This window comes from Manis pentadactyla, chromosome 5, assembly GCF_030020395.1.
Source record: "Manis pentadactyla isolate mManPen7 chromosome 5, mManPen7.hap1, whole genome shotgun sequence".
Classification (NCBI taxonomy): Eukaryota; Metazoa; Chordata; class Mammalia; order Pholidota; family Manidae; genus Manis; species Manis pentadactyla.
In genome coordinates, this window is record NC_080023.1 from 12,042,517 (window position 1) to 12,067,257 (window position 24,741).

The 24,741-nt window shown below is 40.2% G+C and overlaps 1 protein-coding gene across 2 annotated transcripts in view; it reads right to left on the reverse strand.

Moving 5' to 3' along the window:
• Positions 1 to 24,741, reverse strand: part of TAPT1 (transmembrane anterior posterior transformation 1) — a 61,502-nt gene that overhangs the window by 33,764 nt on the left and 2,997 nt on the right. For both annotated transcript variants that reach the window (XM_036921071.2, XM_036921073.2), the window contains exons 2-3: positions 15,458 to 15,588; positions 2,066 to 2,184 (exon numbers count right to left, since the gene is read on the reverse strand). In XM_036921071.2, the coding sequence (XP_036776966.2) occupies positions 2,066 to 2,184; positions 15,458 to 15,588 (250 nt within the window). The remainder of the gene's footprint in view (positions 1 to 2,065; positions 2,185 to 15,457; positions 15,589 to 24,741) is intronic.

Below are 24,741 nucleotides of genomic sequence, written 5' to 3' on the forward strand. Positions count from 1 at the left end.
AAAGAAATATACAAAAGCAATCATCTTTAAATGTTAAAAAACCTTAAAATATCTAGAAAAGGTTGGCTCCAGGGACCAGAGATCACATACAATAAAGTAAAAATGGGTGTAGAGAATTGAAGACCTGCCAGCTCTTTGCAACACTTCTTTTAGTTCTCAGAACAAAACTATAAAACTTCTTTACTGCTATTTTGTTGCCCTGCTTCCCCAAGTGATAAAGGACCTATAGAAATGACACAGTTCCAAATGCCCGTACAATAAGATAGGTCTCCAAATAAAAGCGTAAAAAAAGGCCCTCGGGAACACTGACAAATCACCGCTGTCACTTACTCAGTGAACAGCCACTGTTTGCTAATATACCCAAGGAAGGAACCACTCCAGAAGGAAGAGAGTTTTTCGGCTGTATTCCTTTTATCATCATGCCAAGAGCCATACAGAACCAATGTCTTTGAAAGAATTCACTTAAAGACAGCTAGAACATGAATTTGCCTCACATTGTTGATGATGGCTAAATTCCTAAAATGATTTGATTACCATGTAATTAACAAAATATGTAACATTAATTCTCTCTAAGGTTACAGAATGTAACATATCACATGTAACAATGATAATCTTAATTCTTACCATTGTTTTACTCCATGTAATCTTGCAAAGAAGAGTTTTTACTCTTTCACATAGGATCATCATGATCAATAAATTTTTCCAACTTATATTGGAAGGATTTATTCCTTATTAAAACTAATTAAGGCTCATCTTTAAAGGGACTACATGTGTTATTTAATGCTTACTAAATATTAAGTATATGCTCATTTACTACTTTAAAAGAGAACCTTCCATGATTTTAGTCTTTAAAAACAATCAGCATATAATTCTGTATATTGACCATTAATTTTATAGCTCAGTTTCCATGGTTAAGTTGATAATAATTTTAATTAAAATTATATATTTTATATACCACAGACTAGTCACCTACTTTACAGTTAAATGAAATTTCAGACATTATTGTTTACTTCAGCATTTTAAAACTTTTCAAAATGAAATGTATTTAGAAAAGTGATGCCTATTAGGAATTACTTGGGCAGCTATGCAAGAGTGCAAAGAGCTACAGAATCACATTACAGAATGACTGCAAAGAATGGAGACCTGCTGACATATCTATACCAACAAACAATACTGTAAAATCCAAACTTCTAACCTCCAGACCAATAAAGCAGTAATATCCATGTGAACTTAACACTTTCATCTAACTATTCCTCATTTTGTTAGGGAAGGAAGGAAGGGAACTAGGATTTATTCCCGTCTACCAGGAACTAGGCAGTTTGCAGGTGTTTTCTTTTTACATCCCTCAGTCTTTGTGGTAAAGGATGCTGGGCTCTCAATATCCCCTTTCTGCTTATGGAGAAACAGGCTTAGTGTTAGGCAGTTGCTCACAACTCACCAGCTAATCAGTGCTGGGTTGGGCTGTCTGAGCCTTCCCCCTAGGACATGGTTTTCAGTTTTCCTCTCTCACGAATCACTCTCCTGCAATCAGGAACAAAGACTCCACAGACCCCTTTACACAGTGATCTCAAATGAGATGGAAGAGGAACCCCTGCAGCAAGTAAACTCCTTAGGAGTTTCTCTTACCACCTCCCCACCCTCCCAACCCAGCCTAGAATCCAGTCCTCACTTTACAGATGACGCCCAGGAGGCCAAGGGACCTCGAGAAAACAAAGGAACAGGGTGAGGTAACGCCGAGAGTGAGGCCCTTAGACTCTCGGTCCTAGGCCCTTTCTATTCTTCAATACAGCCTCTGCATTAATATTAGTTTACAGGCCAAAGCAAAGTTCTGGTTCACAACCACTTGGAAAAAAATGTGCATACAAAAATTGCAAATATTATATAAACATAATATTCATTAAAAAAGATAAACAGCATTAGTTTATGCACTAAGGGCTGAAGTATGAATGCAACTGTATGAATTATCCCTATTTTGCAAAATCTAGCCAAGTGATTATTTAATTCAATAACTATAAGTAGTAAAAATAATTCAAACATTTAAAATAGTTCATGATCTTCAACTTACCTTAAACCATAGCAAGGCAGAGTGAAGAGCCTGAACAGTGCCAGGAAAACTCTTAAAGGAAGCAGGGTGAACACATACAGAAATGCATCCAGGCACAGAAAGATTCCAAAAACCATGAGCTGGATTGTAAAAGGAAAGAAGAAAACAAAAAAAGAAAATTGTAAAGCAAGTATTATTTAAATAATTGTAGATGAAAATTTCTAATCTTTGTGAGAAATTTGTTTCTCAGAACTTAGCTATGATATGAACAATAGTTCTACTTGTGTGTATAAGTCATATTTTAATTAGAAATCCTTTTTTCAAAGTGAAGTGTTGGTTCTTCTCTTAAAGCCTTCTACTACAAGTCAATTATTCAAAAGAATTTGCCCTTGTCCATTGCTATGAAACATCTGATGTGGTTTTCTGGGTACTTACTCGAACTTCAAAGATACTGTAGAAAACCTTCAAATAGAACTTTTGAACTCTTAACTTCTCTCCTAATTTTGCTGTTTCCAGCTTATCAGAGTGCTTCATGGATGGGCAAGACTGGAATATATATTGAGTTAATATACTGTTTATATTTTAACTATATAAAGTGAGCACTAATTTTAACACAATTTCATGTGCACTCAAACATGCTGTGCTCAGAGGCATTGTTTCTAACTGGAGAGGAGCTGCTAATGGGTATGTCTCTTCCCTTTCCTTGTCACATCCTTCCTTTTTTTGGTAACATTATATATTTTTACCTGTTAAGTTTAGGATGGTATTTCACAGGAGGGTAGGGCCTTCTGATGGCTTAGAGAAGCAGTCACATCACACCCAGGCTACCAAACTCTGCTGTTGTAGGAGCAGTGGCTTTCTGTGTGTCTGACACAAATGTGGTATGATATATATGCCCTCCACATTATACTCAGTGTATCCTTAGTAATCGTTCTGTGTAAATATATTAAGTAGTTAAAATCCATACTTTCATGGACAGAATTGTGTGTTCCCCAAAATACTTGTAAGCTAAAGCCCTAACCACTAGGACCCCAGATGTAACTGTATTTGGAGATGGGTCTTTAAAGAGGTAATAAAGATGAAATGAGGTTTTTGGGGTGGGCCCTAATCCAGCATAGTGCCCTGATCAGAAGAGAAAATTTGGACACAGACATGGACAGAGGGAAGAAAATACAAAGAGATGGGGAGAATATGGTTTACAAGCCCAGGGAAGAGGCCTCAGAAGGAACCAGCCCTGCTGACACCTTGACCTCAAAGTTCAGCCTCCAGGACTGTGAGAAAATAAATTTCTGTTATTTAAGCCATGCAGTCTGCAGTACTTTGTTAAGGCGGTCCTAGCAAACTAAAAACAGATCTTTTTTTTTCTTTAAAGTATTGTTAATATACAATCTTGTGTTGGTTTCAATTGTACATCACAGTAGTTCAACAGAGTAATAACATCTCTTTATTAACTTTTTGCAAGACTGTATCAAACACACACACACACACACACACACACACACACACACAGCAGATTTCTTAACTGGAATATAGACTCTAACAGCTTTTTTTCTTTAACAATTTAGACTCATATATATAAGCAATAATGATAGTTCTACTTAACTACCAAATTGTGTGCTGCAAGACCACAAGATTTCTTCAGTATTTAGCCTTCCTTCCATGACACCTGGTCACCCTCTTTCTGTCCTGAGCACAGTCACAGTTCTGCAACTATTCCTTGTTTTACACACAAAACAGTGGTGCAGCAGACTGAGATGATCCACCTAAATTAAAGCTAGTGGTCCTGATTTATTACTCTCCTGTCACTGAGAATCCTTTCTGTTTGCTGGTGGACTGTTGGTTATACTCCAAAGGCAGAAACTCCAGAAACCCAATGATCATATGTGCATATGTATAAGAGAGCACATTGGGAAGAAGAGTGAATGTTTTTCCCTCTTGTGACCTTACACAGGCATGAACAAACGGCTCATTCATCCAACATCTACTAAGCTGTTAATACGGGCCAGCTAACATGCTCAGCCCAGCAGGCACAAGGCCAGGCTGGACACCACGATGGGGTTCCTGTCCTCTCTAAGCTTATTTATATTTTAGCATAGACACCGGCATGTAGATAAAGGAGGTGAATGCAGTGGTAACAGCCACTGTGACAGAACTGAGTATGCAGGGAACAGGGCAGCCCCACAGACAGAATAACCAACCGTGTCGGAGTGATTCAGAAAAAAGTTCCAAAGAGGAGACTCTTAGTGACTTCTGAAAAGATGAGGGCTTCTGCCACAGGGAGGGCGTGGGCTGGGCAGAAGAGGGGGTGAGGGGGCAGAGGGAAGCTTTCCAGGGGGAAGAAGCAAGGGTAAGTGATTGCGAAGGAGGAAAGTAATTATGAAGACTAAAACTTTCTCTTGAAAGAATTAAAGGGTAGTCACCTCTCTTTGGCTTAGAGGAACAAAAGTGCAGTGGGCCTTCCCCTTCACATTTCAGACCAGCCTGACAGCCTCCGTGGGAAAACAGCGATCTTCTCACTGTGCAGTGCCTGTGTTACTGGCCTACCTGGGGCTGTTGATGCAGTAGGTCTCTACATCAAAATGGGAGGAGAGAAGTGGCTTCCATTTAAAATTTCAGATGGGTTCAGGGCAAGAATTCATGTACACACAATGCACAACAAAAGAAACTGGAATGCCCTTCAGGGTTTGGAAATGGACAAAAGGGACTCACCTACTGTACTATTGTTTGGATGTTACACTTTCTCATTAGGTAAACATTCTTTTAAACCCTTTACAAATGAAAACGAGAAAATTTCCTTAAAAGGTAAACAGAACGCAATCCTGAAAAATTCATCCTTGAAGGAAGTGGGTGCAGCATGAGCCTGGCGCTCTGCTAGATGCTGCACACGCATTATCTCACTGAATTTCCGTGGCAACCCAGGAGCTTGAGGGGACCACACAGGGATGTATGGTATGGTGGTAAACACCTACCACTTAATCCTCCTAACAGCAATTTGAGGTAGCTATTGCCATCTTTTTGACACATAAGGAAACCACAGCCCTGAAGCTGAATGCTTACCCAAGGTGTGGGTCAGAGGAACAGACATTCCAGCCCACATCTGTGCGACCCACAGTCCTGCATGATCCCTCTGAAACAGTAGGAGCACTCCCTACTTTTAGCAGAAAGGTCTTCCTCCCTCTTCTGTTAGGTGAGGAGTTAACGCAATAGTCTTTGTGCTAACTATTCTTTTGCCAATTTGCCTAGTGTCTAGTGTCCTAAAAAATGCACAAAACTTGAATCAAACTTATGAAAGGCATAGACATTTCACATATTTACATTTATTGCTAGCTTTGAAAATGTTACTAAGAATTAAAAGTTTTGAGTATATATTATTAATGAGAATAATGTACACTTTCACACCTTCAGTTAATTTGTATGGTACCTTGATAAAATAGGCACTTTTTTCAATTTCCTTTTTATTAGGGCCAAATAACTATAAAGTATTCAAGCAGTCTTAAGTAATGCCTAACAAAAATTCCCCTGAAATATACGAGGTATGACTACAAAGTAATGAAACAAGTGTCAGTAAACTGTTTCATTTTGAGAAATGCAAAAATCTCCTGCCCTTCCTTAAAGGCCACTTGAAATTTCAATATAAATACAATGCTGTAGCTACAATTAAAAAAGCACAATGCTTCTGAAATAGGCCTCTTGCTATCACAGGAGTCTGTCCTATTAGCTGACAGTCACGCTTGTGCATCAGACCCTGTGAGTCTCTTGTCTGTTCCCCATTTCTTCTCCATCTCTAGTAAGGCTAGCCACTCCAGTCTCCCGTGCTTCTCCTAGGATGCAGATCTGACCTTACACAGATCTTCCGGGCCTTATAATGAATATACCCTCTCTCTGAACTGGTCATTACATAAATAACAAGGAGCAGAAAAGCAAAATATGGCAAAGAACCAAAGCATAATGAAAACAAGGAATCACACAGTGGAGTTTTAGGTTTTTATCTCTCTTCCATTCTATGCCTTTTCCCAGGAATGGAAGACAAAATGCTACACAAAGTTCTGTACGAAAACTTTCCATGGATAACACTCCTTTAGTTTGTTCCTCCTTCTCCCTCTTAATCAAACATTTCTTGTATAGCTCTAATGCAGCAGAGACTGGGACAGCTGTCTAAAGCATATGTTCACTGTTTTACAAAGGTCAAAGTCTTGTAAAAGAACATAATGCCAAAAGAAGAGGGTTCAAACTCTGACTACTGCCCACAGTCAGAAATGCCCTCATATTGTAGTTCACTGCACACAAATTCATATATACACTCACAAGCCCCTAAGAGAAGTTTCACCAAAATAGTATCAACTTTTACTCCATGAAATAAATATAGGTTGATATTTGCTATTTCCCTTTTATAAAATAATGCTGGTCTCACTAAATTTACGACCCACTAAAGGGTGGTAACTCAATGTGGCAAACAGGTCCCTGGATAAGCAGGCTGGCGGGAAGTCAGTTCACTGGCTGGGCAGCCGCACAGGCAGTGCAGACAGTTCAGAGCGGCTGCAGCGAGCTTCACTGAGGGTATTTGAGTTGGAGCACACTGGGAAGGTCTTTGTACAAAACAGATACGAATTACAGCTACTCAATTTAAAGATTTCTCTTAAGATGTATTCTGAGTAGAGAGTTATAAAAAATTTACGTGGAAAAGTTATTTTGAAATAATCTGCTTAATGTGGTAGCTCTTATAATCCTTCTTTGGAGTAAGAAAACTCTAAGCTTAACAATCAAAGGGAAGAAACGGTAGCTGACTTTTCTGTCTCATGGGACATCTTTCTGGAAGGACTGCAGAAACCTTCTACAGGTCCTGGGCTATACGGCTGGATACTGGCCAGGTGCTGTGTGCCGGGCCTGTGTCCATGGCCTCGGTCCACCCTCACCTCCACTTGGAAAGGCAGCTCCCACCCCAGCATTAGTGAGAGTCAGAAGCTTGCCAGGTGCAGCTTATGAGCAGTAGAGGCAGGGCCAGACTTCAGTTGGTCTGCAGAAAAACGGAAGCATGATTTCTATTAATGACACCTATCACTCACCTAGCCTGCCTCAACCTTGCCACTGGATTTGGTCTTACCTATATTAAAAATAAAAAGATTTAATGTACGTTTTCAACATCTGAATGTCAATGTTAAATTAAGAAAACTATAAAATGACAGTGATTCTGTAACACCATTGGTGAACAAAATATCACATGCTAGTGAAAATTTTCCACAACAAGCTCTTCCCACATTCATTTTGAACCTACTATTCTAATTTTAGCCTCAAAAGAAATAAACAAAAATGCTAGCCTTTCTCTATGGAGAATGGAGTTTCTAAACCTTTCGAAAATCTTTTTCCCTTTTTGACAAAAATCTCCTGCCTTTCTTTTTATGCCATTTGAAATTTCAAAATAAATGTTATGGCTAAAATTCAAGTGGCACAGTGATTCTGGACTATGCATCTCTGAATTACACAAACCACCTCTTCCCCCACGATACCCACTGGCAACTGCTGGTTGAGGATGAGGACAGCAGCAGTTAGCTGGAAAACAGGTATAAAGCAGGAAGCAGCATTTGCCTTTCCTTCCCCCAGTCTCACTTTTTCTGAAGCTCTGGGTCTACTCCTGTAAGTGCAGAGACTGTATGTTGCTCAATTCTATCCCAGAGGGATATCAGGTCATAGGAAGGACACCTTCCTCAGGGAACTCACAATCTAGAGGCTGGACATGACTGTGTAGTAATTGCCAGATCTGGAAGTACTGGCGAAGAGACTGGGTCTCTACAGTGTGCGGGCAGGTGGGCGTAGGGGGTGGCACTGGGGAATGTGCACCCAGAGGAGGGAAGAGAGTGAGCCAAAACCCCCGCAAGAGGAGACAAGGCCGGCACTTGCCTTTGGCAGGCACAGTAAGAGGAACAGAATTTCAAATAAAGAGAAGAGCGGGCACAGGTGCAATGGGAGTGGGAGGTGGTGTGGCCACAATGTAATCATTCTACAAGAGGCCCATAAATCATCTTCAGTTAATTACTGAGTAATGCAAACCTTTATTCCATGTGCCAGAAGTTCTCAATAAACCCACATGTAAGGATCTGTTATTAGAAGAATGCCATGGAGAATGGGTTATTAATAAGAAAGTTTAGAAATGACTGAATTTGAAAGCAATTACTTCTTCAAGGTCATCCCTATGGTATAATAATTTTTATTCACCTGAATTCAAAAATTCATACCCCTAGGAAGTCTATATTTTAGGAGCTGGAGAACTGCATTACCATAGCCAACTACTTTTATGATAGGCGAGGTTACATAAACATATGTAACCATGGAAAACAAAGTAATTTTGATAAATATCTTTGTAATACTCACAACCTACACCAGTCAAATACTTAACACATGGAATAAATTTCTTACAGGTAAATAAATAAACTGAAGGTTTTACTCTATAGTTGGAAAGGTCTTCAGATTTTCCTGCTTCTCTTCTTTTTAATCCATGTTGAATACTGTGATAGTCTAAGCACTTGGGTCACATTACCTTACGTAAGCCTCACAACAACCCCTGAAGCAGGACACTGCAAGGGGCAAAAAGGGCTGTGATGCACAGGCTTGGGGGTGCCTTCAGGACCCCTGACACATGAGAGTCACCTCAGAAACTGTAGAGGTCTTAGCAGCTGCTACAGGAGAATGGCAGCCCCTGCAGGCTACGGTCATACACCTCCCAGGTTGATACGCATTCGTAGGGAGTGGTCAGCAGCACTACAGCAGACTACAAGTGAGCAGAGAGGACAGTTCAGAAGGAGAGTAGGAGCCTGAGTGAGAGATCGTAATGGCCTGATATAACACAATGGAAAGGGAGAGGAAGAGAGACATTTAAGATTGTTCCCAAAGCTAATGTAAGAGAAATAGGTTACTAATTCAAGAAGATAAACACAGCCCTATGGCGCCAAGTTCACAAACTGTCTTTTAAGTACATCAATGAATAGGGTCGAGGCCTGAACTCTGGCCAGTTGTCCCAGAACTATCAGATGGGACCTATATGCCCAACAGGTAGCAGGGTCTACATGGGGCCTATACTGAGCCACAGAGGCCCTGGATGCCTGGGGTGCTGCCCTATCACCTCCAGCCCCCAGTTCTGGAGGCGGCTACTGCCACATTGGCCCTGTCCCCCAGAGAGTTAAACGTAAGACAGATGCAGAAGGTACATGGAAGTTGCTGTGACCACTGCTACAAGCAGGTGAACAAGCCTCAGAAAGGATGGGAAGAACACCAACCAAGGTTGCTGCGAGGCTGAGATTCTAAGCCGCACAGATCCCCACGGTTTCCTGCCTCTTAGCAGCTGTGTGGTGGGACATCTGAGTCACGGTGTGTCACAAACAAGAGCTGCATGAGAAGAATTTAGGGGGATGATTCCCCAGACATGTTTTTAAAAAATTAGAAATTGAGCAGAATGTCCAAGAAATCACCACTATAAACAGGGTCTTATTAGTTTCACAGTAATACCCCAGGACTGTCTTAATGCAATAAGGCCATGACTACATTTTCTTAACATACACTGAGAATCAACAAAAGGGCTTTATATGATATTTTGAGTAAGTTCATTATTTTGAAAGGAACTTGAATTATTTTTCCTAAATGTTACCCTGTTCCAACCACGAAAAAGGTAGAGAACTAAGTTCCTCCACTAGGTATGTAAAATTTCCATCCCTTTGAATCTTTACATTCACTCCCATCGTCTCTGATCCTTGTGGGCAAGCTCATTCACGGTCACGGACTCTCAGCCTCCTGAGATGATCCAGTTCAACCTCCTAATCTTGGATGAAGAAAGTCAAATACCAGGGTCGATCAATGGCTCCATGCGGCCACTCAGCCATTACCTGCAGACATGAGAAGCTAAGGTTGTCGAATCTTGACCCCAAAATTTCCCCTGGGTGACAGTGACTTTTCTCTCAATAAAAACAATATGACTAAAAACAACAATATCCTATATCTACAGCAGCAATACTTATGTCTTCCACCAGACAAATTTAAAAGTTAAAAGAATTTTTTAGTTTCTTAGGACAACTAAGCTCTATTTAAGACTAAGCAGTTGTATTCAATTTTTTAAAAAATGTATTAAATAACTATAATGCACAAAGCATGATAAGAATGAAATAATAAAGGACTGCCAAAAGCACAGAATTACCAGGTAAGGAAAAGGCAAAAATCCATTTTCATTTTACTTCTACCTTTTATGACAGGCAATATTACATAAACACATGTAACTACAGGAAAGAAATAACTTTGATAAAAGCCTTCATAATAATAACCTACATCTGACATGTATTTAACACAAGAGTAACTTTCTTAAGAGGTCAAATAAATAAACCAGTTGACTTTAATTTGAAGAAAGATTAAGCATATGCAAAGAGCTTGAGATCTCTTGCTTCTCTTAGTTGTAAACTTACTGAACACCGCTATTCTGATTTTTCTGAAGCAGAGCGCTGAGGGGTGGCCAACACCAGCACCATTCTCAGCCTGTCTCTCCCTTTGTTGAAAAAGCATATTTACTGTTCCAGTCTCCTATGCAGCTAGGGATGATAACTCAGTTGGCCAGTAAGATACAAGCAGAAGGAAGGTGCTGGGGCACCTCTGGAATAACTCTTTATAACTGGGACAGTCAAAAAGGTGGCACTGTCCACCTCCTCTTCTTTCTGCCTATAATGCAGATGGAACTCCTGTAGTTGAAACCATCATCTTCCTATTAAAAGGCAACATGTAAAAGGACCAAAAGCCAATTTGCCAATGATGGCAAAATGGATAGATGGAAAGGACTTGAGTCCACACTGTCCTCATTAATCTGCTGGAACAACTGAAATGTCCTTCATCTAGACTTGGCAGAAAAATAAGAAATGTATTCAAGCCACTGTTAGGTACTGTGCTATATACAGAGCTAAAAAGATTCTTATGAAATGCATTTTAATAGTTTCCTTCCAAAGCTAATCATAACTCTGTACTTAACCATTGAAATGAACCTGGATCCAGTATCCTTCCAGACGATTTGTCCTTTCTTGTGTGTACCTAACAACTGACTTCTGGATCTTCCTAGCAAATCCACTCCCTATACACACACCCTAAAATGCATGTTTACAGTTGACCTCTTTTTCTCATCACCATGCTATTGCCTTCACATCCCTTGGTTTTATCTCTACACTTCCACACTGTAAAAATGCCTAGAATATGTAAGTACTCAAAACAAAGAGAGAAAAATCAATACATAGGTGAATAAGGGATCTGTTATCTCTCTACATCAGCATTTAATGCTATCAAGGAATTTTAGAAAATACTATGGTGAGCATTTCTTTAGTATTACCTGAAGTTTTTTGTTCACACAGATGACAAAGGGATAATTTTGCACATAGTGCATGGTAAATTGTTCCTATGGGATCAAATACAGATCATATACTAGCACATGTTTCCACCCAACACAGACTGAAGGTGAGATCTATCTGGAAGTCAGTATGAGACTGCCATAATAGGGCCTGAGGAACAGACCTTTCATAGAACACATCTCAGGAGCCTATGAGGAATCTGTGCTAACACATTTAAAACACTAAGGACAGTGACTAGCACTAAATTCTTTTGATAACTGCTAATATTTTACAATTAGAAATGGTGCCAGAGGTGGGATGTAACTGACCGAGTCAAGGAGGGTATGGAGTGGTGAGCACTCACTTGGCAGAAATTTCCTGTTTCACAAAGCATCTAGTTAGAGCATGGTGGTCTGTCCTAACTAGAAGCTCCAGCCATATGCCTGCTGAAGCCAGACTCCAGAGGGCTTGGCAGAAAATGTCAGCATGGTAAGGTGTGTTACCTCTCAGGACTATTATCCAAATCCTTCATGAGAAAGAAAAGCTTCACTCTAAGGCAGTCTGGCTAAAAAGAAAGTGGGAAGAAAACAGTTTTCTCTAAAGGCTCTTTCTGCCTGTGGTCAGGCATCCAAAAAGGCTGAGAGTCAGAAAATCATGTCCCTTGTAGGGCTAGAAGAGTCAAGTTCAGTAGCAAGAAAGGCAGGAAAATTAAAAATATAACATGAGATAAAAGTGCAACACAGAAGGAACCTTAACAACTAGCCTCTCCCAGTGACCTCCTACTGTGCAGGTCCCCAGAGGAGAGCTACCACGCCTGCAGAGACAGCCCCGGGATGCAACCTCAGGACAAGAAGCCTTCCCAAGTGTCTCTTGTTCTCCCAGGGCAGGGCAGTCCCCAGTATGATGAAGTGAGGATTGTGAAAAATATTAAAAATTCATATACAGATGAGAAAACAAAGGCACGTGGACAGAAGTGAATTGCTAAAGGTTTCCCAGCTAATAAACTATGGAGCCAGGACTAACTCCAGGCAGGCTGGCGTTAGGACTCATGCCCTTCACCATCCTTCTAGCTTGCCTGTGTGCTTAGAATGCAGAGTGTAGTTCAACCTCCTTGGTTGTAAGGAAAATGCAGCCCTCAAAGTGGACAACACAAACAATCAGTAACAGATTTGGGAAGAGAACCCATGGGGAGTGCCAGCATTGGGGAAAGGGGATGTGTGGGGGGAAAAAACGTTCCCCCAAAGCCAGAAAACACTCTGACATAGAATACCTTTATATTAGAATGAAAAGTCCAATATGAAAATGTGCTAATAATTGGAAATATTACTTTAAATATATGAGCAATCCACCTTAATTAAATGTCAAACATAACATGTTTATCCACTGACAGTACTACACAAAAACTCTGGGATTTTTTTTTTACATTCAAAAACAGGTTTGGGAAGAAATATTGAGGTCACCTTTCTCTTGACTTTAAAGTATAAACTTTTATTACATGTTTTATAGTATGTGCAACCCTTGTAGAAGTGAAGTGCTCTTTAATTAACAAGTTTCTCTTCCTGAAAAGGCTACATAAAAATATCACAGCTTTTACCAAAAAACAAGAAAAAAATGAGTGAGGCATTATATATATTAGGACAGGCAAGGTAAACACAAAGGAAACCAATAAAAAATAATTTATTGACATGAATGTCTAAACAGCCTCCCAACTCTTATAAAAGCCTGAAGTGAATCGCTACTTATTTAAAATAAAGGCCTTTGAGATATCTGAGGGAATTCACGCTGATAAGAGAAATACTTAAGCCTAGAATTAAACTGAAACCCAAACTCTGCTTTCCTGTACATCTCACTTAGTCTTAGAAGTTGCTCTAAACTGAAAAATGTGACATCCTTTACTACATTTTAAGCAATAAAGCTTCTGAGGTGTCATTCTAAAAGACTAAATTAAATGTTGTAAAATAGACATAAAGCCAAAAGCCTCTGGCATGGGAAACAAATAGGATTTGAACATTGTTATGATTGCACATGACTAATGTTAATTCAACTTTTCTGACGTTTTACACTTTGTATTCAGACAAATGAAACCAATGTTTCATGAAAAATTCTTACTCTTAGTACAGACAATATACTCTGATACTTTCTTTATTCTCTTTTTTAAAAAAAAATCCTAATTGATTACACGTTACCATATGGGTTACTCTACCCATCAGTGGTCCCGTAATGGACCACATGTGGTTTGAAAAATGCTGGTTTATAGTAAAAGTTCATCAAGACCTGCGGGCATTTTCCCCAGAGGACACCTTAATATTCACAGTAACTAACAAGAAATGCTTACAAGTTTCTGTGAGAAATCTACCCAGGAACTTGCTTGTTATTTCAATAATGCTGGCAAAGTGACAAGGATGTGGGACAGAATTACGAAGGGAGGTCGCCATTGCTACTTAGTTCTGTCCCAGGAGGGGTGAACAAAGGGCTCAGAGAGACATGGTCCTGCTTTGCAGTGGTCGCTGGGTATGTTCGGTCAGGTGTGGACTGCAGGCAAATCCCTGTGTGCTCTCCCCAGAGAAAAGGGGGAGTCCAGAACTGCTCAGACAGGTGGGAGAAAAGACTCCCGCTGTGGAGACCAGGTGGTAAAACCTGAGCGTGGCAGACACCATCCTGCACAGGAACTCAGGCCCCGGCAGACCATCTGCCCAGCTGCCTCTGCAATGTGTCCTCACACTTCCCCTCTTGGCTTATCACTGGAAGGAAAAGGTGAGCTTTGAAAACAGGTTGAAGTGTTTTAAAAAAGACACATAAATTGGCTTTTTTTTTGCATGCTGAAGAACCATTACTGCCCCCCCAGACAAAGTCTTAAATAAGCTCCAATATACAAAACAAAGGGCTGCTGCACTGGGGGAGCAGAGCTGCAGAGATTGCCTCTGCTCTGCCACCTCCCCTCTCATTTGACAGGCTCTGGTGCCTCTGGAACCCTGGACCCCCAGAAAAGCAGCAGTCCAGGAACAACTGAGCAGACTAATGATCCGGACCAAAGGCCTGCTGCATTGTCACAGCTGTTCCCTCTCAAGTCTTTGCTCACGCCCCCACCTCCCAATCTCACCCTAACACAGGACTGCCTAAAACTCAGCATATGAACCTGTGTGAAGCAATGTTTCTCCAAACATCTCTCTGCACCTGACTCCCTTATTCTACCATATGGATGGATTGTCAAAAATAAAAGGACATCAGCCAAACCAGTGCAATCCTTACTTCTCATGGTTATACACACACATCTCATTATTACAATATACTGATAAAGCAAAACAACAGAACTCTTTTGAGAGCCACTCAGAAAGTGTGATTCTAAGGAAATGATCCAATTATTATAAGTTTTATGTTGCTATAGAAGTATGAAAACATATTCTAATATAAATTATTTCTTAATTCTTTCCTCCTAGCAGAAATTCTGGAATTACTCAGACTCACCAACTCTAGCAATGCAGAGGAAAAAGAGCATCCTTCCTGTCATATCTGACCGGTCTTGGCACAGACACAATCTGGGGAATATGCTGTGTAAAGAGCTCGTGCTGTTGTTACAAGACTTAGCCTATGAGATATTTTCTGTGAGGAAGTGAAATGAATCATCTTGTTCTTTAAAGAAACTGTCCCTTAGATTTTTAAATATGAGGGTTTTTTTGAGAAACTGAAACCTTATAAAAGGCTGAAATTCATAATTTATCATGCTGAATGGAAAAAAATACTGCTTTTGGGAAACCCAAATTGTAGAGATCTAAAGGAGTAAGTAGAGATTAATTCCTTGGAAAGTTATTTGTATGGGACACAAATAGAAATATGGTAAGTTTAATAAGTAGCAAAGTTAGGAATCACTGAATCTTACACTAAACACAGACTTTAAAGCATCTTCCTCAATGGGAAATCCTACTCCCCTAATATATTTAATTACTTATGATTAGATTATTTCCAATATTTTAAAAACTCAACTCAAGCTGTTCGCAGTTATTTTTGGATAAGTAAAATGTTGACATAACTTTCAAAATGATGTCTGGTAATAGAAAAAAAAAAATAGTACCTTTTCCAATTCTTTTGGTATTCGCAAACAAGTGTACACTCTTTCTCTTCTTTCTGTGTACTTGGCCTCATTATGTTCAAGGAAGTACCCTCTTGTTAGTTCAGCACTGAGGAACCTCAACAATGAAAGCTCTATAGAAAAAGAAAATGACACAAAACAAAAAAAAAACAGTATTTATCAAGGAACTTATATGCTAGCTGGGGCCCTAAATAATATATATGTGAAACAAAAAGAATAAAATAATCTATAATTCTGTGCTCAGAACTGAACTGTTACACACAAGTGATAGCAAAGATTGTTAAGAAAATTGCTGTTCTGTGTGAAATGCCACAGGAATATAGAAGGAATGATTACGATGAGCCAAAATAGTCAGAAAAGTGTTTTGTAAGAGCAGTCCTGGTTGTTATAGCTGATACAGGACTTGGACTGATGGAGAGATAGAAGAGAGGTAAAAAGTGCTGACATCAAGTATATATAAAATGGATATTTTATGTATAAATGATTATATACACACACACATGTTGAAAGACACCAAGTCACTTAACAGGCATTGTGTCAGTCCAAGAACTGTCCGGATTGAACGACAGGGATATTGGTACAACTTCTTCCTTCTTCCTCCTCAGAGATCCTGCAAAAGTGTCTGAATAATGCCATTTCCTTAGGTGAAGGCTTACCAACGTGATGATAATCCTAAGTCATACAAAGCAGAATCTCAATTAGACATGGAAACTCTCCCTTTCCTTGGCTTTGTCCACCTGCTTCCTCTGCTCCTCTGAAGCAAATTCACCCCAAGTCTTCCTGTCTCAGGTGAGGAAAGGGAAGCCAAGAGAGGCTGAATACAGTTAGCTGAGCCTCGAACACCACAGGTTTGAACTGCATGAGTCCACTTATGTGCAGATTTTGTTCAATAAACATACTGGACAATTTTTCGGAGATTTGCCACAATTTGAAAGATTTTTTTTTCTCTAGCTTACTTTTATGGTAAGAATACAGTACCTAATACATATAACATTCAAAATATGTGTTGATTGATATATTGATACATACTGATAAGAATATACTATATAATACATACAACATTCAAAATATGTGTTAACATTATCGGTCAGGATTCCAGTCAACCATAGGCTATTATTAGTAATGTTTCTAGGGAGTCAAAAGTTACCTGTGGATTTTTGAGCAGGGGGTTGGCACCCCCAACCCCCATGTTGTTCAAGGGTCAACAGTACTCTGCACTTGGCTATAACTGGCAGACTTTTTGAGGTGCTTATAGTCTGGTCCTAACTATTTCCCACATGTTATGCTTCTCTGACAGCCCATCCCTCAGTGATTCTCACAGGACCCCTGACTTCCCAACTACTTCCTGCTCTCATTCCCTAGGGGGCCCAGACTCTTCAGAACTCAGAATACCAAAGGTGTCAAACTGCCCTCTTTGCTCTGTGCTGGCCTTGTGGTCCTTTCACCAAATGCAGTGTTGATATTCCTTCCAAAAAATGACAAACAAGGAAGGTCGATTTCATTTATGAGTATTGACTTAAGGACTTGTATCTATGTGAGTGCCAGGATTTAAAAGTCTGAAGGTATGAGGAAAAGAGTAGTTAAAATACCCTTGAAAAGCTTGCAGGAAGATTCATAGACAGACTTAACTATATTCTGATGGGCCTGAAACAGCTTACTTCCTCTAGCACTAGAACAGATCACTAGTTCTTAAGAATCAAGCAATGTAGCTTACTTTTGGCAATACCTTGGGTTATCTGGGGACCTGAAAAGACGGAGCTAAAGCAGACTTCTCCTACTCAAGCCTGGTGCAAGGCAGGCCAAGTCATCACATGCACTATGAGCGTTGTCCTTTCCCTACATTTACAGTTGAAGCCCCATACACAAGATGTGAACTGTACTGTGTTTATTAACAGATGTTCAGATTAAAAGGCCTTCGTATAACCAAATCTATGTGGAGTAAAAGTTTTGGTTAGGAATTTCTAATATGATGTAGGCTGGCCAGATCCAGAACAAGAGCTGCTGCCTGAAGAGGAGAGAAAGAAAGCCTTCTGAGCAGCAAACAAGACAGTTAAAACTACTGAAAGATAAAAATTATACTCTTACTCATTCAGTCAGTTTTCTAATTAGAAAGGAAAGGATGTTTTGATTAGCTGCTATCTATAAATATCAATTTTTCCACGTAGAAACTGAGAAGCAACAGGACCCTCAGAAAGCAGGAGGCTGCACTACTCCCATCTTCACCGATGCAGCGAGCTGTGAGTCAGGAGCCCCAAAGATCACTTCACCACAGTCGCTGAGCAGCATGACTGTGGCTCCCGATTCCTGCCTGCTGCCCCTCCGCCGGTGGCACTCCTGCCCCTCAAGCTGCCGACCTTTCTGACCTACGTCTCTCTGGCAGCTCCTCTTCCGCCTGAGTGTTTGCTGGCTCAGTGCTCTGTTTGCCACATCCTAACAAGACAATGAGTTACAGTAAAACACCAGCGATCCTTCAAGGCTGTATTCTGACATTTCCTCCGTCACCTTCTTTTTTCTTTTTTTTCCTGTATATATTGTCCTTGGCATTTTAAGGTTGGAACTATCATCTAACTCCTGAAATCACCGTATCTTCAGCTCTGACTCCAAAGCCTAAACCCGTATTTCCAACTGCTTCCTGGCAACACCATCTGCAACCCCCACGGACTCCACCTTCACCTGCAAAGCCAACTTGGCACCTTCCCCACTAGCTCCATGCCCTCCTGCAGCCCTGACTTGAGCTCACAGCATCGCCAGTGACAGGGTTCCACGCGAACAGCTCAGGGCCGATTCTGCCCACCCCCGTCTCCTGGCACCAAGCCCTAGGGGTGCTTCTTCTGAACCATGCATTGACTTTGCCTTCTTCCACACTCCACCTCATCTGGTCCTCATGATCTCTCTCCAGAGTGCTGCACAAGCTAATGCTGGCACCCTCTTTCCAATCTTCCCTCCCTTTGCCCTAACCTGACGGCGCAGCCAGACTCAGCATGCTCACAGACTGGCTACCGCCACCCTCGGTGGCTCTTATTGCCTCCAAGAATGGTCTGTACCTCAGCAGTGGCGACACCAGATCCCTTACAACTTCGGGCCTGGCTGTCCTTTCAGCCATGCCTCGGGCCTGCCTCCCTGAATCTCTAGGTCATGACTCTCTAGCTACATGACTCTTCAGTCTTGCAAAATGGTTCCCACTGTTTGTTGGCCTGGGAATTCCTTTGCCGTTTTCCACAAGTGAACACGAGCAGATGTCACCTGCTCCCTGAAGACATCCCCAGGTTTCCCAGGCAGAATCCATCCTTTCCTTCACTCAGCTCCCACAGCAGCTGCCCCTGCCGTGCTTCCCTGCACCATATTACACTCATTTTTGTGGGTAGTTCTTTTCCTTTAGTGTCTGCATCTGCAGGGCACGGCACATAATAGGTGCTCATCAAATGCTTGCTGAAGGACTATGGATGAGAGAAGAGGAAGAAAAATCGCAGAGAAGTGTGGCAGAGAGAGGACAAAAACAGAACCAGATATGAGAAGGAGCAAAAGCAGAGAATACCAGATTTCTGAGAAGAGGGACTATGGTTGAGACAGAATTATTCTGAGCCTGGGAGACAGAGTGACAAGCCCCTTCCTGGTGCCTCACTGGATGCAGCAGCCCTGATGGCAAGGAGCCTCTACTGTGGGTCTCTGAATGATTCATAGGGTCACCCAACAGGTACTGAAACCTCTACCTCTGGGAGGACAGGGTGCCACGAGGTAGTCACAGCCAATGAGTGTCCTGGGGTATGGGAAGGGGAGACACATTATCCACAGTAAGTGCAGGGAGGGAAGCTGGGCAGCCCATTAGCATGTCAGCCATGTTAAGGAGATACAGAAACAGGTTATCACATAATTTAAAATTGTAAAACACAAATTAATCCAAAAGGTTGAAATAGCTATACCCTTGTTTGTTAAGAAGATTATCTTCCACAATGGTGTCTTCCCTGATGACTGCAGATGATGGAGCTTTTACCATAATAAGAGTTTTGTTATGTTATGATCCTCAAGAAAAGCACGAGATCAGCCATGGGAAGAAGGGGCTTCTGGCACCAGCTCTGTCATGCATTAGTCTTGTGACTCTGCTCAAGTCAGAGATCCCTTCACACAAGAGAAAACTGAGGCTTCGAGCAGTGTTACTCGCTTGCCTTCCACATAGGATGGTTAAGGGACTGAGAGATTTGTCTTTGAAAGTATATGAAAACTGCAAAGTGTGACACAATGTCTTGAACTACTTACTATTAATTTCACAAGATTTGTAGTATTAACCAATTCCGGGTTAGTGGTTACCTAATGTTTACTAATGGTACTTCTGCATTCCTGTTTCCAAGGATAAGAGTAATATGACAGGTAAGTGTATTAACAAACCATGTAACCAAGTACTAATTTTCTGCAAACAGTTTATACAATACAAACCCTTGAAAATGTTGTAACTATATTGTAAATACAAAACAGTGTTATATCAGGATACTACCTCTAGAAATGCAAGGATTTTAGTTATAAACACCAATTTAGACTATACAATGGATAATTTAAAAGTAAGAACTTAGAAAAATCAAATGATAAAAACATGTTTTGAGTGTACAACCCTCATAATTATGAGGCTGTTATGCCCATTTTGTAGTTGAAGGAAAAAGGCACAGAGAGGTTTAGGAGGCCTCCCAGGTCACAGAGGAAGCAAATGGTACAGCCAGAATTCAAAATCAAGCAGTCTATCCCTAAAGCACATCCTTTTTGGCACTAGATTGTTTTGCCTGTCATTGTCTCAAATGCTTTTGTAAAAAGGCCACTGTGTTCTTTCTGGAAAACTGGGGCCCCTTCTAAACCCCCCCTTTCTCTGTGCTCCCCTAGAGCACCCCAGGTTTACTTCTATGAAGTTATACTGCTAATTAGCTGGCCCCCTTATGAGCTCTTTGAAAGCAGGTACCTTATATCTTCACCTTCCCCATGTGAGTTCTGAATCTAAGGATAGGTTGGTGCCAACACCATACTAATGGGCTAGGGAATGGTTTCAAAAGATACATTAAGGCAACACTAACAGAAGAACCAAGCTTCATGGGGTGAAATATTTAGAAAGCTTTCTCTTACCTCCCTCTCCCCCACTTCTGGAGAATTGGCCCTGTTTAAAGGATTAGGACCCTCCCACTTTACAGCAAAAGACAGTTTACAAAGCTATGGCAACACACTACAGTGCAAAATTTTCACAATTCTGAGACCTAAAGAGAGCAGGTAATGGCATTCATATTTTGCAAATGAAGAAACTGAGGCTCATAGAGGTTAAGAGATTTGTCTGATGTCACTGAAAAGTTAAGGGACAAATTAGGACTAGAACCTAGATCTTTGAATTCCAAGTTCTGTATGCTCTCTCTCCTAAACCGTAATTATCATCCATCTAGCTCACAACGATATAAGAGAAGATAACCTAGCTCTAATCTAGCCTCAGTCAGTCTGAAAGAGCCCTTTGATTCACATTGAAGGAGGGGATTTTGTAGATCCCACAGCCTGAGCTATTAAGCTGTCCGTGCTGCTTTGTCAAGCTCTCTCCCACCTTTCCCTGGCAGTGGACATATTCTGCATGATGCTACTTAATCTTCAGTTTCAACATGTAACTGTGTTTCAGTGTTTCTGTTTGTTTTCATTGTTTTAAACATTGTTCTCTGACCTTTTACAGACTTAACTGAATACTTGTTCTGGGATGCTAGGTGTAGCCACCTGGCTAATTATTTAGGAAGGCTATTGCTCTTTCACCTGTGAGAACCACGCTTCAAGAATTCTGCCAGCTAAGTGTACCTTAACTTTTTCCATACTGTGGTGGCATTTCATTCTTCCTTAGCAAAAGGGTCACTCTCATTTGTTATGCCAAACATCTGTCTCTATATTTTAAGAGCAAATTATTTGCCAAACTAAAATAATCCAGATGTTTATTTTTAAACACTAACTTAACCATTTTAACCATCAAACAATGTTTATTTATCCAGCTCTCACTAAGAATAAATTTCAGTAAAAGTCTTTTAAAAATAGAAGCATTTTTCTATTTAATTACATAAATAAGTGTTTCTACATTAGAACTAAGGTTTGGCGATTGTGAATATTTAATATAAGGAAAATAATACCAATCATAAACTATTCCTCCAGAGCATTTCTAATCAACATTCCTTTCCTACCACAGAAATGTTCTGTGATCCAGTATCTTAAATTGAGAGAAAATATAGTATAAATTGCTTTTTCCTCATCCCTAAAAGAAGAAATATTATGTTTAATTGTCTTCTGAGATAGCTTGTTTTTGGAACTCAGGATAAAAAAGTATTAATTAAAAGTAATGAGTAATCATAAATATATTTATATGTTCAGTAATATATCTAACTATATCTTTCTTAAAATAGCACTGGCCATTAAAAAACTGCAAAGTACTATTGGTTTAATCGCTAGGGAAACATTATGAAACATGCAAATGTTCATAGTCTTAAATAATGTAAAATTTGTATAATAAACTTTACTAAGGTTACACTAAAATATTAAATGTAAGTTGACTATACAAATATGTAAGCTTATTAGACAAATATAGAGACACACCTGTACAAGGCCAACTAGGAATCAATACAACTGCAATTCTGCCTTCCTGAGTCAAGTGTAGTAAAGGTACCATTCAAGTTTTTAAGGCCCTCAAACTGTTTATAGTCTCATTCAGGGAAGTAAAAAATAGGCAGAATATTCATAAATTACAAATGTACAGGTGGATAGCAGATAGAAAAAGAGTGGTAACTTTTTTCAAAGTCACAATATTACAAGGTTAAAGACTAAAAATGGGACCAGAGTATCATTCATCTGACAGTCCAGGCTATATAGTCCATCCAAAGACTTTTACACAAGCATTCCCCAAACTGGGCCACAAATGAGCAGCTAAGGCTGAATTTTGGAGGGTAAACAGGGTTGAAGTTAAACATGTAAAAAAGCCAAGATATTGAACTGGTCAAAGACCAAAATGAAGAACTTCTCATTGTTTAGTTTACATGTACTGGCTAAGCAAGTAAAAATTTTAAAAGCTGAGCAATACTTTCTCAGAAGAAAAGCTAATCTTACCTTACCTGTATCAGGGTTGTGGTTACTCCAAGTAATTTCCTAGCCATTGTTATGGTTATTCTGATTTTCCTTTGTAAATGAGAAATTAATAGATTCTACAGTATAACTTCAGAATAACAGACTTAAATCATACATCAGAATAAGTTTGGGACCATATAGATAATTATGTAACATTATTCTACAAAGGATGAGGACTGGTTAAATTACTAAATACTGGCTATATAATATAAATATATATATATAAAACAAACACTGATAAATAAAAATGTTACTTGTAAGAACTACTTAAATTTTTAAGCACACAAATACTAGGATATGGGAATATAAACACTTAAGATCTTTGTCCCACTCAAAATCTTTTGTGGGAACGTCTAATAAAGATGATCAGTTGGTTTTTCTAGGTTTTAGTCTTTCTTCCTGCCTCTGTTCATTCTCCATTCTCTTACGGAGGTAAAGAAGTTGAAAACTGGTAAAGAAAGACAAAAGTAGAAGAGATGGACAACAGCTTCAGCACTGCCAGTGAAAAGTCACCATTTAAAAAGGAAAAAATGGGCCCTGTGGCACTGTTACAATCAGAAATAATATTGTTCGCCCACCCCTATTGCCGTGTGTACTTCAACACCTGCATTATATAGGTGTTGCTGCATCGTTACAAGCAGGTGTTATCCTTATTTTACACCAAGTCTTCTACTGCTAAATCTGTGGCTACCAGAGCCAACTTAGATATTTCAGACACTAAACTATTTAGTAGTGGAGTTATGAAACAAAGCCAAATGGATTAGGCAAGCAGTTTAAACAAGCATACAGTTTACAAAGCACTCAACAACTGAACCAAGCCAAGAACAGATTGCCTAATTATTAGACCAAAGTTGACTTGCTCCACTAGATTCCTAAACGGGAATACGGTTATACAAAACACTCCCATCGACAACTTTTACAGATGAGCAAAGTGGGGAACAAGCACAAAAATACAGTATATGGACTTATTATTTGGTCTTATGTCAAAAAGAATAATAGAAGTTGGTAGTATTATCAAGAGTAGGAAAAAGACAAAAGGGATGACTCTGCAGTTCTTGATGACCACTATGCCAAGTGCAAGACCAGTGACTGCATAACGCAATGGTGGAACACACAATACCATTCTGAGAGAGAAGGAAAACACGAATGATGAACGGATACCCATTTCTAACTGCAGTACGATAAGTACTAGCACCTGAGAAAAGTTTCAGCCCACTGCCAGGCTACATATTAGTCAGAGAGAGAGTTCAGGGAATTATGTGATTAGAAGAATTTGAAAAGAGCAGCAAAAAGAAAGCTTACACTTGATATTGATACATGTATATGGTATATACAGCTGTTTACACACAAGTATTCACATATATTTTCCAATATGTAAACGAACAATGACAGGTACAAAAAAATATGAACCTCAAATACTATGTTTTGAAGTATTTTACTCAGAGGGAGAAGGTTTGGATAAGCACCTAATCTGTATATTCATTTATGGAATCCCACACTGTTAGGACAGCCAACAAATCTCTTATTTACAAGTGCCCTAAATACCTTGGCAGAAATGATGAAGGGGACTCTGGAACTAACTGATGGTTAGGCCGCCAAAACAGCAAAATTATAACTTCCAAAAGGAAGGACAAAAGTTGCCCTAAATCGGAGAGGAGGACTAGAGTATCAGAGGCAGCACCAGAGAATAAAAAATGGACAAGTGACACTGGAACTGCAAGCACCTGGCCTTGGAAGACGTTTTGATTCAGGAGAAGTGGTTCTCCCAGGTCGCTAGGTGGTGCCACTCAAAGGCCCTCCGGCCTAGGCCAGCTATCGTTTTCTAACTTCTGGACAGAAGGAAAGGTTACCCAACAGTGGAGGGAGCAATGTTGGAGGATCAGGGTGCACGCAGAAGCACTTAGCAGCCTGGGCATCTTTGAACGGCCTAAAGAATTCCAATGTCCAACGATGATGCCTCTGACCAATGTGACATTAGACTTAGAGGGTGGACGCCAGCAGGGGCAAGAGCTGTGTGACTAGCAGCACACAGACACGGGGGAGATAATAATGGGCCCATGGAGAGGCCCTGGTGGCACAACACCCGCTGGTGGCCCCAGCTGAAATAATCCTGGGATTCCTAAGTCCTGATCCCCAAGAGTTGCCAATGTCAT